At 45.9% G+C, this 15883-nt stretch overlaps 1 protein-coding gene and 1 long non-coding RNA gene across 2 annotated transcripts in view; one reads left to right on the top strand and one right to left on the bottom strand.

Annotated features, from left to right (window-relative positions):
- Nucleotides 1-2670: 2670 nt before the first annotated feature.
- LOC100863034 (Sex combs reduced) overlaps nt 2671-15883 on the top strand; it is a 31680-nt gene continuing 18467 nt past the window's right edge. Inside the window, exons 1-2 of the mRNA XM_012492530.3 lie at nt 2671-3684; nt 4013-5189. Of these exons, the coding sequence (XP_012347984.2) occupies nt 4355-5189 (835 nt within the window). The 5' untranslated portion in view covers nt 2671-3684; nt 4013-4354. The remainder of the gene's footprint in view (nt 3685-4012; nt 5190-15883) is intronic.
- On the bottom strand, nt 9350-14254 carry LOC147656211 (uncharacterized). The gene is made up of 2 exons (XR_015294819.1): nt 14058-14254; nt 9350-9586 (listed from the first exon to the last, which is right to left on the bottom strand). It is a non-coding gene; the product is annotated as an uncharacterized LOC147656211 (long non-coding RNA).

Raw genomic sequence — 15883 nt, 5'->3', positions numbered from 1 at the left:
GCGAACCGCTCGAACCCATCCCTACCCACGAACAACAAGAAACAACAGTTCGCGATAATTCGCGGCTGTTTGAAACCCCGCTATCACCGACAATAATTACCTCTCCTGACCTGTTCCGCTCGGACAAGCGGCTAACATTATCAAGGGGCGCAGGGAGGGGAGGGAAAACGGCGCGCAAAGCGTCTCTTGTCGCGAAGAGAGAGGAGTGGAGAGGAGAGGAGAGAAGAGAAGAGCATAACAGATACACGTGTCCCGGCGGCTCCGCTTTGCGACACGTGATTCATGGGGGTCCCGATACGTTTTTTACACCTGAGACGGCTTTATTAGAATTTCTAATGGGGCGAGTCGAGGGACAGGGAGGGAGGCCGACTGTCCAAGAGAGGACGAGCGGGAGAGAGACAGTGAGCAATGCGGCGAAAGAGTGACACGCGGCCGCGAGGCAATGTGGATCGGGTCGAAAACTCGACTTCTTTCCAAACCCCTCCTTCCTAGCTGCCTGGAAGGCTTTCATTACGTCAGTCCGGGGATACATCGACATCCTGACGTGATGACTTCGTTATCTCTGCCTCGGTCTTTTTGGCGAGGATCGTCGTACATCAACGACGCGATTCTTTTCGGTGTTTATCCTTGCCACGAAGAGGAGTCGTAATTTTTTGTCATCGATCCGTTTTCGACGTGTAAATTTAATCTAAGAGCTCTTTAATACTTGTATTTCGGTGTAAAACAGCAATGGAATAGATATTATTCATAAAAGAAAAATTGCGATCCTATTTCGAATCTCAAAACGCACAAATCGAATCGTAATCACGAGATCGTAATTACGAATATCGTAAACTCCAGTTCCAGCTCGAAGGCCGGAAGCACGGCCCCCGAAATCTGGCGCGCAAGAACAAAACCGCATCGCGATGACGAATCCGCAACCGTCTCTGCAATGATCGCGTTTCCACCGACTCGGCGGTGTTTTGCGGCGAGGATGAACCGTGTCTGATCCGCGATCACTTGTCAACCTTCTTCCCCCTTCTCTCTCTATCTTTCTGCTCGAAAGAGTTGGTCGACGTGTGCGCGCGCGCGCGCATTCGTCCAGGGCACGCCACCGGGACGTGGAAAGAGAGGCCTAGGAAGGATGGTAGGTGTAGGACAAATACCGGGCTCCGAAGTGGCGAATACCGTTGAGGGGTGGTGGGGATGGCCGCGTACACGAACACAACCGCGAGAGAACTTAAAGTGGAAGAGATAGCCGGCACGGTGGGCGGTGGTGGGGCGGACGAGGTGGTGGGGGCAAGCGGAAGAAGGGGAGGGGCGGCCGGGGGCGGTCGCGCGCGACAATTCAACAGGAACGGGCGCACTCGCCACATCTGGCGAGCGAGCGACACACTATGCGCTTTTCGCTCGCTTTTCTCTCCCTCCAAAAACGTTCCGTTTCACGAAAATTCGTAACGTAACACCGAGTTCTTCCTATACGAGATTCCAAAAACTAGATCACGTAGAACCACGTACGTATAGTTTAAGCGTAGAAAATAAATCGAATTCGATAATTTCGAATTAGAAACGTATCTATTACGCGTACACGATTTTAGGTTATGTATTGTGTATATATAATATTTTCATATCCACGTATACAAAAATAAATCAAATAGGACGGTAATTTGGACGATAATGTGGTTAATTATATTACCTGGCTTGGGATAAACTATAATATTTCATTCTATGCTACCTGCTTGCTTAACGATAGAGCGTTAAAATATAAATTTATGTTCCGTCTATTAACACGCTTATATACCCGATTCGTGCGAAATAAATGGAATTTGAAGGATAATAAACACGGTATAGGTAGATTTATTATACAACGATCTGAGGATCTAGTAACTAGTAAGTGAAACAGAAGGGAAAGCGGGAAAAGAAGGATTCGGATATTGGGATTTTGATCGCGAAAGAACGCGGAAAATACACGGACGGAAAATCGTACGGACTCTGGCACGAAGCAGAGTTTATCCGCGAGAAGCAAAGCGGAGAGAGCTCCGCCTCCTCGGCCGTCCCCTTCGCTCCGGGACCCCACCGACACGTCGCCACCCCGCGGTGCCCCCCAGTTTGACCAACTGGCTACTACGTCACACATGCTTCTGCTTGCGGCTCGGGCCGCCAACTTCTCGGGCTCTCCTCTCGACCGGCTCGGCGAGTCGGTTCAGTGAGTTACGAGTTGCGTCCGGGTTCGCCGTACGTGCGATAACGGGGGCGTCAATCGGATCGCGCGATTGGGAGAGGATTCCTAACCTCGTGCACGCTCTCCTCTCTCTCTCTCTCTCTCTTTCTCTCTTCCTCTTTCATCCACTATTCTATTTCCGTCTCGCACTGCTCCTTTTCCTTCCTACCTTCGGTCCGTCCCTCTCGTCGTTCGGCAACAGGTTTGAATTTATGGGACAATAAAGAGTGCGGTGCGTAGTGCGCGCGTGTTTCCTCTCTCTTTCTCGCCGCAGAGGGGACGGAGAGACAGGGAGAAAAAGAGAGAGAGAGAGAGAGTCTCCTCCGTCTGCGAAGAACAGCGCGGCGGAGACTATCAAACTCTCATAAAACTGTCAGCCGCGGCCGGCCGGCCTGACTTATGCGCGCCCCTTCTACCATCCGGAAGTGGATCGACAACAGAAGTGCTGTCCCTCCCTCCCCCCTCCTCCTCCCTCATTATCCCCACGATTTCACCTCTCCGTATCCTCGAAGATTTCGCGGAAATAATAATAAACATAAATTCGGAAGCAAAACGAGAAGTTGGAAATCGGACGCAGGAAGTCGGAGGACAGGAGGTCCAAAGCGATCGCTTTGAACAGGGAACCACCTCTTTCTCTTCCTTCTTTTCACGAGGGTGTACGAGGCGGAAGGGGGCGCGTGCGCGCGTTGCCCCCTCGCGGAGACGGCAAACGGAAGACTGCTTCTCGGTGACGTTGCGTTCTACAAGGTTGAAGGAAAAGAGAGAAGCACAGAGCGAGAGAGAGAGAGAGATCCTCGCCCCACCACAACCACCACCATCGTGGCTCCCGAATATCTCTCCATTAGCCCCCCTGACGGTGCTATCCCCTCTCTGTGACCCCTGTGTCTCGCTCGCGCACCCCTCTCGTCGCCTCCTGTCACGTCGGCCAGCGGCACACGGGCACCAGCGCCGGCAGCACCGCCACACAAACCCGTCGGAGACGTAAGGAACGGGGTTGAAGAATCCTACGCCGGCGGAGAGACCAATCAAGGTTTGACGAACGACGGGGATTGGTCGAGGCGCTCCTCTGACACGCAGAGAGCGCGGGCACGTGACAAGCTACCGCACACACACCGTTGGGGCCTCCGTTGGATCGTGGCGAGGCCTTCAGTACGATACCAACCACCCTCCGCGCACGCAACAGGGACACGAGCCGCGGCAATAAAGCTTCACCCCCCTGATGCGGTGATACCGGTGCACGAAGAGACCGTTTATTTTCCTCGTTTGCGACGACGACCACCACAGTTTTTTCTTCGCTCGAGGCGGATTCGCGATTCTCTCGCCGTTCTCTCGAAGGGATTATAAAACGATAGACACGACGGGACACACAAGTGAAGGATAATATAAGAGGGAATAAGAGAAGTGCATGGGGGTCTCGTCTTCAATGGGGCGACCCGATAAGCCGGCCGTTACGCGCTACTGCACGCTGCCTCGACGAGTTCTCTGTAGGTAATTGCGAGCCGTGAGGTCGTAAAGAAGCGAGAAGACAGTTTTATAGCCCAGGCCCACGTGGCCCTCGTAAAACTCGACGCACAGGTCGCCTCGGCTCTCTCTCTTTCTTTCTTTCTCTCTCTTTCTCTCGTCTTTCCCTTTCCTCTTTCCTTCCTTCCTTCCTTCCTTCCTTTTTCCTTCCTTCCTTCCTTCCTTCCTTCTTTCCTTTCTTCCTTCCTTCTTTCCTTTCCTCCTTCCTTCTTTCCTTTCCTCCTTCCTTCTTTCCTTTCCTCCTTCCTTCTTTCCTTCCCCTCCTTCCTTATCGAATATCGTTCTTTTTAGAGGTTTCGTGTCGGTACAACGCGCGTACAACGAGTGTGAACATAACGAGGGAGAGGCCTAGTTCTCAGTTCAGTTCAGTGTGACATGTTCAACTATCGCCGTCAATTATCCTCGTCGTGAGATCGACACACAGGGATGGCATCGTCCGTTTGAAACGACGTTTCGTGTGCGCGCGTTTTATCTTTTCGTCGAGAAACCAAGAGAAGAAGAAGAAGAAGAAGAAAAAAGAAGAGAAGAAAAGAGCAGAGTGTCGTTCGATCTTTTTTGTGAAGAAACAAGGAAACCCCCGTTTCCTTCCTCTCTCTCTCTCTCTCTCCTCTCCTCTCTCCACCCTGGTGAACCATGAGCTCCTATCAGTTCGTCAACTCTCTGGCGTCGTGTTACGCGGGCCAGCAGGCCCAGCAGCAGCCACGGGCCACCGCCAACTCGCCCGGGGAGCCGTTGCAGGCCGCCTCGCCCGCCGGTGGCGACTATTACAACCCGAACGCGGCGACGACCAGCTACCCGGCCCCGTGCTACTCGCCCCAGCAACACTATCCTCAGCACCCGTACGCGACACCCGCCTCGGGCATGCAACACACCGCCCCCACGGGCATGATAGACTACACGCAGTTGCAGCCCCAGCCCCGGCTGAGCGCGGCCGCGACCACGCACAGCCTGCACCAACAGTCGCAGCAACAGCACCATCCGCAACAACACCATCCCCAGCAACAGCCGCAGCAGCAACAGCTACACCAGGACCCGACCACGCCGCTCCTCCAGGCAGCGTCGGCACCGTCCGCGCCCTCCGCCTCCAGCTGCAAGTACGCCGACTCCACGGGCTCGACAGGCGTCGCGTCGCCCCAAGATCTGACCACGTCCACTTCGAGGAACAGTCCCACGCCGCTTGTCGCGGCCGGCACCAGCAAGGCGGTGAGCACCGCGGGCCTCACCTCGCCGCCGGGGGCCTCGTCGAGGTCCTCGGTCGCCGCGTCCGCCGCCGCCTCGCCCGCCAGCGGCAGCTCCAGGCCCCAGGAGGGTAGTTCCGCCCTGACCACGGCCTCCTCCGCCTCCTCGCCCGCCTCCTCGACCTCGAGCACCTCGAGCACCGGCAACAACTCGTCCAACAAGAACAATCCAACGGGGAACGAGCCGCCCAAGATTTACTCGTGGATGAAGAGGGTGCACATCGGGCAGAGTAAGTTTTTTTCCTTTTCTCCTTTTTTTTTTTTTTCCAAAAGTTGGTTTTCGAGGAACTCGGTCGGTAAGGATAGGATCGTACGTTTTTAGGATGTTGAGCTTTTTGCTCTTCGATTCGTACGAGGGGCGACGCTCTTTTCCCTGCCTCCAAGGGAGGCGTGCACGTGTTCCTCGGCGGGGGGAAGGAAGTTCGAGTTTCGAAAAGTTCTCGTGTTTCCATGAAACACGAAGGGAAGAGAGGGAAACACGTTGTTGCGATATAGAAGTAGTAAAAGTGAGATTTTTTTCTTTTTCTCGAAACCGTGTTTTGTGTTTTTTGAAGAACGCGGAATCTCGAGAAACGTCGTGCAAAAGTAAGAAGCCGGTTGATTCGTAGATCAAGCAGCCGAGGAAATTTGTGCCAGTGTGTCATCATAACAGGAATGCGGTGCCTTGCTTGTCTCGCGATCATTTCGACGTTAAATCACGGCTGAAATATATCCTCGGCCGATTATAAATCTCGATACTCTTCCCTCGTCCATGCATCACACTGGCTGGTGAGAAGAGATCCTCGGTGTGTCCTGCAAATAGTCGAGAATTAGCTTCATAATTGTTTATTGAATCGACGTGGAATCTTGGAAAGATTTTCATTCGCAGCGTCCACTCGCGGAGATCCTCGAATTTTACGTTAGATAGATTTCGAAAAGTCAATGAAAGATTTGTTCTTTGAAAATAATTTCCACTCCCGGCGTTTATCACATTCTTCGTTCGACTGGAAACACTGGAAAAATACTCTCAAGAGGAGTATTCTTGAAGACGATAATTCAATTTCATGGAAAACGATCGATTTTATCATCGTACGTATTATCATACGTAAATTAGTCCAGTCGGAATTGCTAGACACGTTTATGACGCGTAACGATTGGCGATATAATGGCCGTGATGGACGTGCAAAAATAGAAAAATAATGCTGCAGTTATTTCGTTTCTATTAGCAAAGGCGACAATTTACAAATCTTCAATTATTGGAAGAGAAAAAAAATTATTTTCCAGGAAGAGGAAAATATTGCGATAAGCTTCATTTTGCTTGAAGAAATGCAGAAACGACAGTTCAAAAGTCAAAGTTAAATTTTATTTTCCTACACTCGATTTTATATATTTTAGACAAAAAATTGTTGGTTTTTCGTAGTTAAAAAATCAAGAGTCAAAAGTGGGATTGGAATAAAATAAACGTTTAAGATTTTTGAAGAGATAGACGATGGGATGATGGATGCGGATAATTAAGGGGGATACCAGCCGATAAGAGTCGTTGAAAGACGAAATTTCTCAGTTTAGCTGGAATTTTTTCCTTGCCAGAATCGGGATCTTTCGATAACCGGTTAAGAATTCGATATTCCGTGTAAAAGTTTTCCGTTTCCTTCTGACAAGAAATTATGAACGCGAAACGAAACGGATAAATCACCAGGAATCGGGGAGGCGAGATTCTTAGGAGGTGAAACTAACTAGTTGTAACCAAATTACGAAACTCGTGAAAAAACTCGTCATATTTAATAATCCTTAAACACGTTCAACACGCCGATATTCAACATATCGTTATTAATAACACTTTCGATTTTCGTAATTAAATTATATAACCTATCAGCTAGAATTCTCTCCAGAATCTTCCAACCAACAAACAAAAAAAAAAAAAAACGTACTCACTTTTACCGCGTTGAGAGATGAATTCTTACAAAAATTAAAACGAGAAATTTTAAAACCCACGCGTCCACCACTCGTTCACGTTTCTGTTTTCTCGAACCGAACTATTGCATAAAACCCGGTCCGAACCATACTCAATAAAATATAGAAAGAATATATATAGAAAGAATATAATATAGAAGAAACACGAGAAATACGAGACGCACACGAACAGACACCTAATCTTAAAAAGCCTCTCCGCCAATCGGAGAGAGTCAGTTCGCGCAAAAAAAGAGCACACCGTTCCGTTTAAGAAAACAGAGATAACCTTGAAATCTCCTCTACCCGCGCACATCACAATATACTCTCCCCTCCCCCTCTCTTCTCCTTTCTACGGTTGCAAGTTTCGCACGCAACATTTTTTCGTCGTATTACCACGAGAGCAACAACAAGTTAGTGCTCGCTCTGTGTATATAGAAGGGGAAAACGCGAGGGATTACAAGAGTGATTCTTAAGCGTCCAAAAGGAGGAGGAGAAGGAGGAGGATCCACCTGCCCCCGTTCGCGGTTCACACAGGAGAGATAAGACAGCGAGGGAGCGGTGGTCGGTCGGTCGGTCGGTCGCGTTCACATTAGTCGCACCGTGGTGATTTACTGCGTGGCCAGTATGATTCAGTCAGCGGGGAATTTGACGAAGAATTAATGGTATTATGATATCGTGTGTAACTCTACGTATGCGCGCCCGGCCCATAAATCAGGCTGCATTGTGAGGCGCGGGGGGGGCCCCTCCTTTCTCTCTGCCTCCCCCTCCCCTCGCTCCTTCGTCGGCCCGTCTCTCTCTTTCTCTCTTTCTTTCTCGTCGAGCCTCTCGAGCGTCTGGCCTCTCACGAACGAAGGCCGAGGGACCCGTTCGACGGACCTCCCAAACGGGGATAAACGAAAACCAAAGAGCCTCGTTTCCACCGCCTCGAGACTTCCTCTCCGGCCGCTCACGCCTCCTCCGCCTCTCCCCCTCTCCCTCCCTCCAGTATCGAGTTTCGAGGTTCGACGATTTTCGATGATTTTCCGCGAGAATTTTCCAAAAATTTGTTTGCTCGTCGGAATCGTAGTCACGTTGCCGATGGAAATTTAAGTCGGTTGAAGTTACTTCGGATGATTGATCGACGGATAGCTCGAACTTGTGACTAAATAACTCTACTTCTTTCTTTCTTTTCTCGAGGACACCGGTTAGGACACCGGTTGTTGCTGGAATAATTCCTTTTTCATTTTTGCTGTAGGTAATAAAATTGCGACAAGCGATGTATTCGATTTCTATTCTTTTATCTTTCTGTGCCGTTTAACGGTCGAATTCATCAACGTTCGAACCACGAAAATGTAATTTTAACGAGTGAATCGGCTCAAAGTAACGTTAACCGATTTTAACCGATAATAACGAGTTAATAACCGAATTTTTTTTATTCGAATCCAACGAAACGAAAATTTCAATAGGCATTCATACTTCTTCCTTTGATCACACGTTATCGAAAAGACGTAAGGGAAAGAAGGTGTACGCTCGAGTTGATCAGATTAACATATCCAGAGAGAGAGAGAGAGAAAGAAAGAAAGAAAGAAAGAGAGGACCAAATTTAGAAGCGGCGCTCGCTCGAGCGTCACAACAGCGTCTCTTCATCGTTGAAAACGGCGAATCTTTTCCACGTCCAAGCTTGCCAAGCTTAATTGCTTGCTTAACTCGGGAGAGGGAGGGGGAGGCATCGCTAAATGCAACCGCTGATAACCGCGTGTCGCGAATAAGGAAGGGGAGGGGGATCGTAAATCACTAAAAGTCCTTCTCTCGTCAAAGGGTGAATTGTGCCCGAGATAATTACGCTAGGCGTGCATTGGCCCGGCCGTGTCTCCCGTAAACGATCCTCGAAGCAAAGGGCTCGTTGTGAGCCGGCCTCTTCCAAAACCGATCCTCTAAACTCTGTTGTGGACGAGTAAAATTTACACGAGGAAGGACGGCCAAGAACGTAACGGACGACGGAGTTTCGATTCAACGCGTCACGGATGGATTAGATATTTTGTGAATTTGATGAGGGGACGAGAAACTTGTTCTGATTTCCACTTCTTAAGGAAAATTATGTGCGATATTGGAAATTGTATTCACAACAATTTTAATTGATGAGTTGATGAATCAAAAATAGAATTCTAAAGGGATGAGAAGTTTATTCTGGATTGTGGATATTTTCATTATTTTAAACTTTCCAAGAACAGTTGATGATGAATATTAAAAATAAAGGAACTGAATGTAAAATTAAATAAAGGAATAAGAATAAAGGAATTATGGAGATTTACAATTTCAACTTATTCCGGATTGTGGATATTTTCATTTTTGAGTAAACTTTCGAAGAACAGTTGATGATGAATATTAAAAATAAAGGAGTTGAGAGTAAAAATTATAAAGGAGTGAGAAATTTATTCTGAATTATTTTCATTTTTCAAGTTCAATTGAATCAAAAATAGAATTCTAAAGGGATGAGATATTTATTCTCATTTCTCTGACTCATAAACTTTATGTAATAACTCAGTTAGTTAATATCAATTTACATCGTGGAGAATGCACAGCGACTAAAACATAAATTTGTAGGATTAAAAATAAAATCTTCACGCTACTACTTGAATCGTTGATTCAGAGGGAGGGGCAGTTCGTGCTTCCGTCGCTGTGCTCAGAACGCCTTAGTTGTCGACCAGTTAGCAGATATCTAAAAATTCATAAATTATCGATCGAAATTGGTCGTTGCATTCGACTCGTTTTCTCCGAGATTTGTTTTTCCTTTTTCCAAGAATAACGCGCGCTCGTATTTCTCGTCAAAAAATTGGCCGGCAACACGGAAAGCTTTCGTTTCGAGAGAACGCTATTTTCGAGAGATGGAGATCGGGAGGGAAATAATTGATTCGTCAGGGTTTCGACAAATGCTCGCGACGCTTTGGGATCGCTCGAGACACGAGCGTAAACGAGCCGATCCGAAGAAACAAACCGGACGTGTTTCCAATCCATTTTCTTCCGGCAAATTGCACACGTATCCCCTTCGAAAGAATTCGAAAGTGCAATTGATTACGACGGATAACAACAAATAATAACGAGATAGGAAGTAGCGCGTTTGGATTTAATTCGAGATTGATTGTCGGTGACGTCTCAAAATTTGAAAAAGATTGGAATTATACTCGATTGTTACGACGCGAATAGGTGAGAAATTGTGCATTCACACAACGTAGGATTATATCGAAGAATTGAATCCGTTTGAAAAATGGCGAGCGATTAGCATTATTATGAACGAGTAGTAGGGAGAAGAGAATTATTTCGCATGATGGTGTAGCAAAAAAAAAAAAAAAAAAAAGAAGAAGATCGGCATTATATACTTTTACATTACCTCTTAATGAGATTCCGATTTAACGAATGGATTACGCACGCTCGTGAGTAAACACGCATCCATGTAAGGGGAAGATAATTTGCCCGATCAAACTTTTCTTCTTTCTTCTCTTTTCCCCCTTCGAGGGCGAGATGACATCGTTCGATAAATATACGTGGCGTTGTATTTTCGAAGAATTGTATTATAAATTTTTACCGAGTGAACAGCAGTGGAGAAAGAAAGAGAGAGAGAGAGAGAGAGAGAGAAAATAGTAGATTCAAAAAATCGAGAGGCATAATTATTCCAAGAAAATGGATGCACGCAATTAAAAGTTTCTCCTTCCTCGAATTATATCGCGCGCGTAATTATCTCGTACATAATACGAGATCCTCGATATCGCGATCGGAATTTTGCACGTGAAAATTACACGTTTTATTCGTGGACGCTGTTTTTAAGAGAGAGAGAGACAGACAGACAGAGAGAGAGAGAGAGAGAGAGAGAGAGAGAGAGAGAGAGAGAGAGAAACAACTTGCAACGAGTCTTGCCGTAAATCTTTTTTTTTTTTTTTACGCGAGATTAATAATCGCGGATATTCGAAAGAGGGAGGAAGAAAGGAAAGGAAAGATCGTCGGATAACGTAGGGATCTAACTTTTCCAATTTCTCGCCAATTCGACTCGATCGAATTCGATTCTACACTCTTCTTCCAAAAGGAGAAGAATAAGTCGAAGGGAGTTATCGTTCTCGATGACGAGAAATCGACGAGGGGGGGGGAAGGGAGAGGCAACAAGCTTAATGTCCACCGAGCACGCGGGGACCTTCGTTTCGCATCGAAGAATCTTTCCACAATTTTCTTACACGATCGTCGCATTAATTGTCTGAGCGACGATTCGATCCACGCTTTTAAGTCGACGTTGTCGTGTACGTCGTAAAAAAAAAAGGAAAAGAAATTTAATTTCTGCATAAATTTGTGCCCGTGTTTTACAGCTTATCGAGAAATTGGTTGTAATGTAAACACGTAGCGTAAGCTCGATCCACGTCCAGGCTCGACCGACTCGAAACTCGGGCCCAATTTAATAAGCTTCTCCGATCGCCAATTTAAGCGTGCCGGTAATCGAGATCTCGCGCGGCCAGTTATCGAACGATCGCGCAATTATATATTTCCCTTCGAGGTCAACGATTCGGCAACGCGTTGCCGGAAGGTGGTTGGTGGCTCGCCCGTAATTACAGGCCGATCCGTTTCTCTCTCATAAATAAGCACACGGCGACGATCCTCCTCCTCCTCCTCCTCCTCCTCCCCTCCCCTCCCCTCCACTCTCCCCTCCTCTCAGGTAATCGCGCAATTCGTTTGTTCGCGCAATAATAATAATCCGACGTTCGAGGTTTATTATTATCGCATATATCGACCGAGATCGACTCTTTTCGAACGCTAAATTGCGCAACGATCGATTTCGAATTTTGTCCGTTTATTTTGCGAAGCGCAGTGAAAAGAAAAAAAAAAAAAAAAGAATCATTCGATTCTTCGAGCATCGAAGAATCGTTCACGACACTTTTCTGTAACGGGACGGGGCTAGTTTAGCAGCGTTATTTAGCGACGTTCTTTTACGCGCTCGAAGGAATCGAAGTGTTTTGGGATGCACGAAGTCAAGCGCGAAGAAAGATCCGCTGCGAGTAAACACGGACTCGAGGGGTCGAGATCCGGGTCTTGGCAACTTTCATGAAAGTCGCGTCCGGTAAACTGCTTTTTAAAAATTCCCCGGCTTTCTCCCCTTTTTCCTCGCGATTAATAATAATAATAATAATAATAGGAGAAAGATCAAGCTTTCCAACGGGAGTTTCCTTGCTTTTCAAAATTTCTCGAATTCAGTCGTCGCTGTACGAATAACATATCTGTGTGGAATCGTTAGATATGTGTTCACATTCAGCAAACGCGTGATTTACTAATTATTTGCGATTATCTCGTTTTTCAGACACGATTTTTGATGATGATCGGTTTCGAGTGGAGCTTGTTAAGAGAGGCGGATAATACGAGGAGGCATGTTTGTTTGGTCGATATGGGTGTTGGGTCAAGGTAGTAGCCGATCGAAATAAGTTGATGATTAAGAGAGTAGATACACCTTTCTCGCAGTAGGGGAGAATTTTGTTTTTCCCTTTTTGGAAGGGAAGGACAGGTAAGGAAATTGCCTTGGAAAATGGTCGTTGAAAAACAGATTATGATTATGATTATAGTTTTAGTATTCTCGTAGCTATTATTTACTTAATTCGATCATTATACGTTTTAACTCAAAGGCCTATATGAATTTCTTTTAATAAGATTGTCCTGTGGAGTGGAGAATTTTGTTTCTCGTGATCGGTTTAAAAGAAAGTTAATTAGTCATTTATCGAGACAATAAATTTATTCTAGTGGCCGTTATTTATATTTGTCCTTCAAAGCGACAATTTTCCTCGTCGCTCAAAGGCCACACGAATTTCTTCCTCAAACGCGAGAAAATTGTCTTGTCTCTTAAAGAAACGAAGGCCAACCGAAATTAAAAATAAAGCAAATCAATTAAATTTGTTAAATTAAATCGAACCGATTTGTATATCACAAATTATTACGAATTAGCAGAATTTCCTCCTCTAGAAACGAATATTTCTTCTAATAAGATCGTCCCAGTCAGTTTTTGCCGTGCTACGAAATTTTTCCTTCGTAGTTCACCGAGCTATGGATTAAAATCGTAAAATTTAAAAGAAAAAACAACATACTTAAAGTACATAATAACAGCATGAGAGCATCTTTCTCTCGACATCGTCGCTGGCAAAATCATATCATCACCGGTGCCTACCTGCTCTCTCGTTATAATAATAACAATTCGTCCATCCGATATCTCTTTTTAAACCTCGAATTAAATCGATCGCCTGTTTTGATTCTCTCTAATAACGAATTAACGAGCCACCAGAGAGAGAGAGAGAGAGAGGGGGAGATACGCTGTTCCGCGTTCGAAGAATCCTCGAAGGCAGAAGCGCATATGCGCGCATCCACGATATTACAACCGTGGCTAACAGGCGAAACTAACACGGCTAGAAGGATTGGAACTGGTTTTCCCGGTCGTGTCGGCTATTTCATTTTTAAGCAACAACAAAAATTCTTTTTCATTAGTATGCATTAATCAATCAACGCGCATGAGCAATATATATACCCTCCTCCTCCTTCCCTCCCCTCTCTCCTTTCATATGCACAGCCAGTTCCGCGTTTAACGTTTGCACGCTGCCATTTTTCCTTCACACGTCGAACGCGTTAACAATGCTTAACCTGCTTGGCAAGATCAGAATTTTCAACCAAGATGTTACACGCAAAGATCTCATCGAAATTCCGCGAAAGCGAAGAGGAGAAACTCGCCGAGAGCGAGCGTTAATTGGAAAATCCATTATCAAAAAAAAAAAAAAAAAAAAAAAAAAGAAAGAAAGAAATGATAGAGATTGGAGAAGATGATTGACATCTTTAAAAAAATTTCCTTCACACATCGAGCTTCGTGAACGCGTTAACAACGCATCAATGCGCGCTTAATTTATCATGGGAATTCGCCAGATCAGAATTTTCAACGAATATATTACAATATGTTATCGCGTTACTAGAATTCGGATGTGAACAATTTCGAATGAGAATAACGTTAACTTTTCATAACATTCTACAGATTCCTGTCACCAAGAGCGAATATTAATTGCCAATTCCTTCGAAAGGAAAGCTAGGGAATGTGGTTGACAAGTGATCATCTCTGAAAAATTTCCCCCGCACGTCGAGCTTCGTGGAGGACGCGCGTTATAATAATGCTTGTTTAAACTTACCAAGGGAATTTTCGATCAGAATCTTCAAACGAGATGTCACACAGCACAAAAATACTCGCCTCTTCCGCGATAGCGAAGACGAGAAACTCCAACTATCGATTGCGATTCCATCCATCACTCGCGAAAACGAAAGAAACGAAAAAAAGTTTCTCGAAAGAGAAGAGAGGTTGACAAGTAGCCATCTTTAAAAAAGTGCCGAGCCGTGGTTATAATAATGGCCGCAGCACGCGCTGCGGCTCGCGGCGCGGGCGAAGGGTGGGGGAGAGGGCTCGGCAATTTGGCCGGCTCTCGGGTCGGAGTACAAATCACTTATTAGGGCATAAATTTTCATTGCAAGCAGCTAGAGCGCACGGGGATGAGCCGATGGGGTAATGGATGTGTGCCGGGAGCGAAGTGGGCCGCCTGTTGCTCCGCGTTGGCCCACCGCTCTCGCCACGGGAGATCCTTGATCCTTATGCCCCTGCACTCGCTCTCTTTCGGCCAAACCCCTCCCCCGAGCCAGGATTCCCGCTCCTGAAAATTTACGAGCCGCCTCTGAATGCCCCCCTCCCTCTCTCCTCTCTCGGTCGGCCTCTACTCCTCTGTCCGCCGACCACGTTTACACGCTCTTACACGCCCTTGCTTTTCCCGCGACAAAACTAGACATCTTCGAACCCGACGTTGACGCGTCTCGATCCCTGATTCTTGGATTATTTTCTTGTAACGTATAGCTAGGAAAAATAATTCTCCTTCGATATCTCGTTTTTCTAGATTCGTGTTTAGTTCGGTGGAAGGTGAAAATTTGTAATAAGAATTTGTTTTATTGATGATTTATGAAAATACGCGAAAAGCGGATCGAAAATGTTATTCGAGCAAGTTTTAACGAGCTTAACTTTATTCGAGATCTTTAAGTTTTTAAGATTTAAATCTGGTTAACATGATAATTCGTACATACATTGTAGATACAATTGTCTTCCCCTTCAACAGGCCGTTGAAGAAGAGTCTCAGCGAACAATATTTCGTGGAGCTTTTAAAGCCGAATTAAAATTCGTGCCGCCCGTGGATTATTATAAATCACGAGCGAGAGGCTTGTTATTCCGACAAATTGTCTATTAGCCTTTTGCTAGCCGATTTAAAAACGGGAACGGCAAAAAGACTCGTGGGCCACGTTTTCGTACGAACGGATGACGGGACGGCGATTGTGAAAAAAAAAAAAAAAAAAAAAGCTCGTGTTTCGCTCCCCAGAAAATTTATAGCCTCCTCTTGAATGGCATGGTTCGATGCGACACGAGGCCAATCGTGTCGTCCACTGGCAACGGGTAACGTTCCTCGTTACGACTCCACCTGGCACGATTCCTCGTTTTATCTCGTTTTATTTATATTAGCGAATCATTCTCCCCCGTTGAACGGCCGCGTCGCAGATCCAATTATCGGTCCATTTTCGTTTCATTTATCTTCTCTCCCATCGATCGTATTATGATTTACATTTCGTTTCTCACTTTTCAAATTCTTTCGTCTTTCGTTCGTTATTTTTTATTTAAATATAATCCCTCTTATTAATCCCGAATAAGGACTCCCCGCCCAACGATTCGCGTCACGCGATCGCGTTGGAAATTGGAACAATTTTGGGATTATCTCGAGAAAAGGATCGTTAACCGTCGCTTAATTCTCGAGCGCTATACCAGAGATTAGCGCTCGAATAAATCAGCCCCCTTCTCAATTTTATTCGCAAACCTCGCAATTTTCGTTCCAAATTATCATTATTATAAGAAAAATTTATCTATTTCGAAATTGCTCCGAATTGTATACTTTGTTCGAAATTTTAAATTTAAAATGACTTGAATTTT

This window comes from Apis florea, unplaced genomic scaffold (genome assembly GCF_048593485.1).
Source record: "Apis florea isolate Af1SG1 unplaced genomic scaffold, ASM4859348v1 contig_37_pilon, whole genome shotgun sequence".
NCBI classification, from domain to species: Eukaryota; Metazoa; Arthropoda; class Insecta; order Hymenoptera; family Apidae; genus Apis; species Apis florea.
The sequence above is the reverse complement of the archived record's forward strand: the minus strand, read 5'-3'. Positions and strand labels throughout refer to the sequence as shown.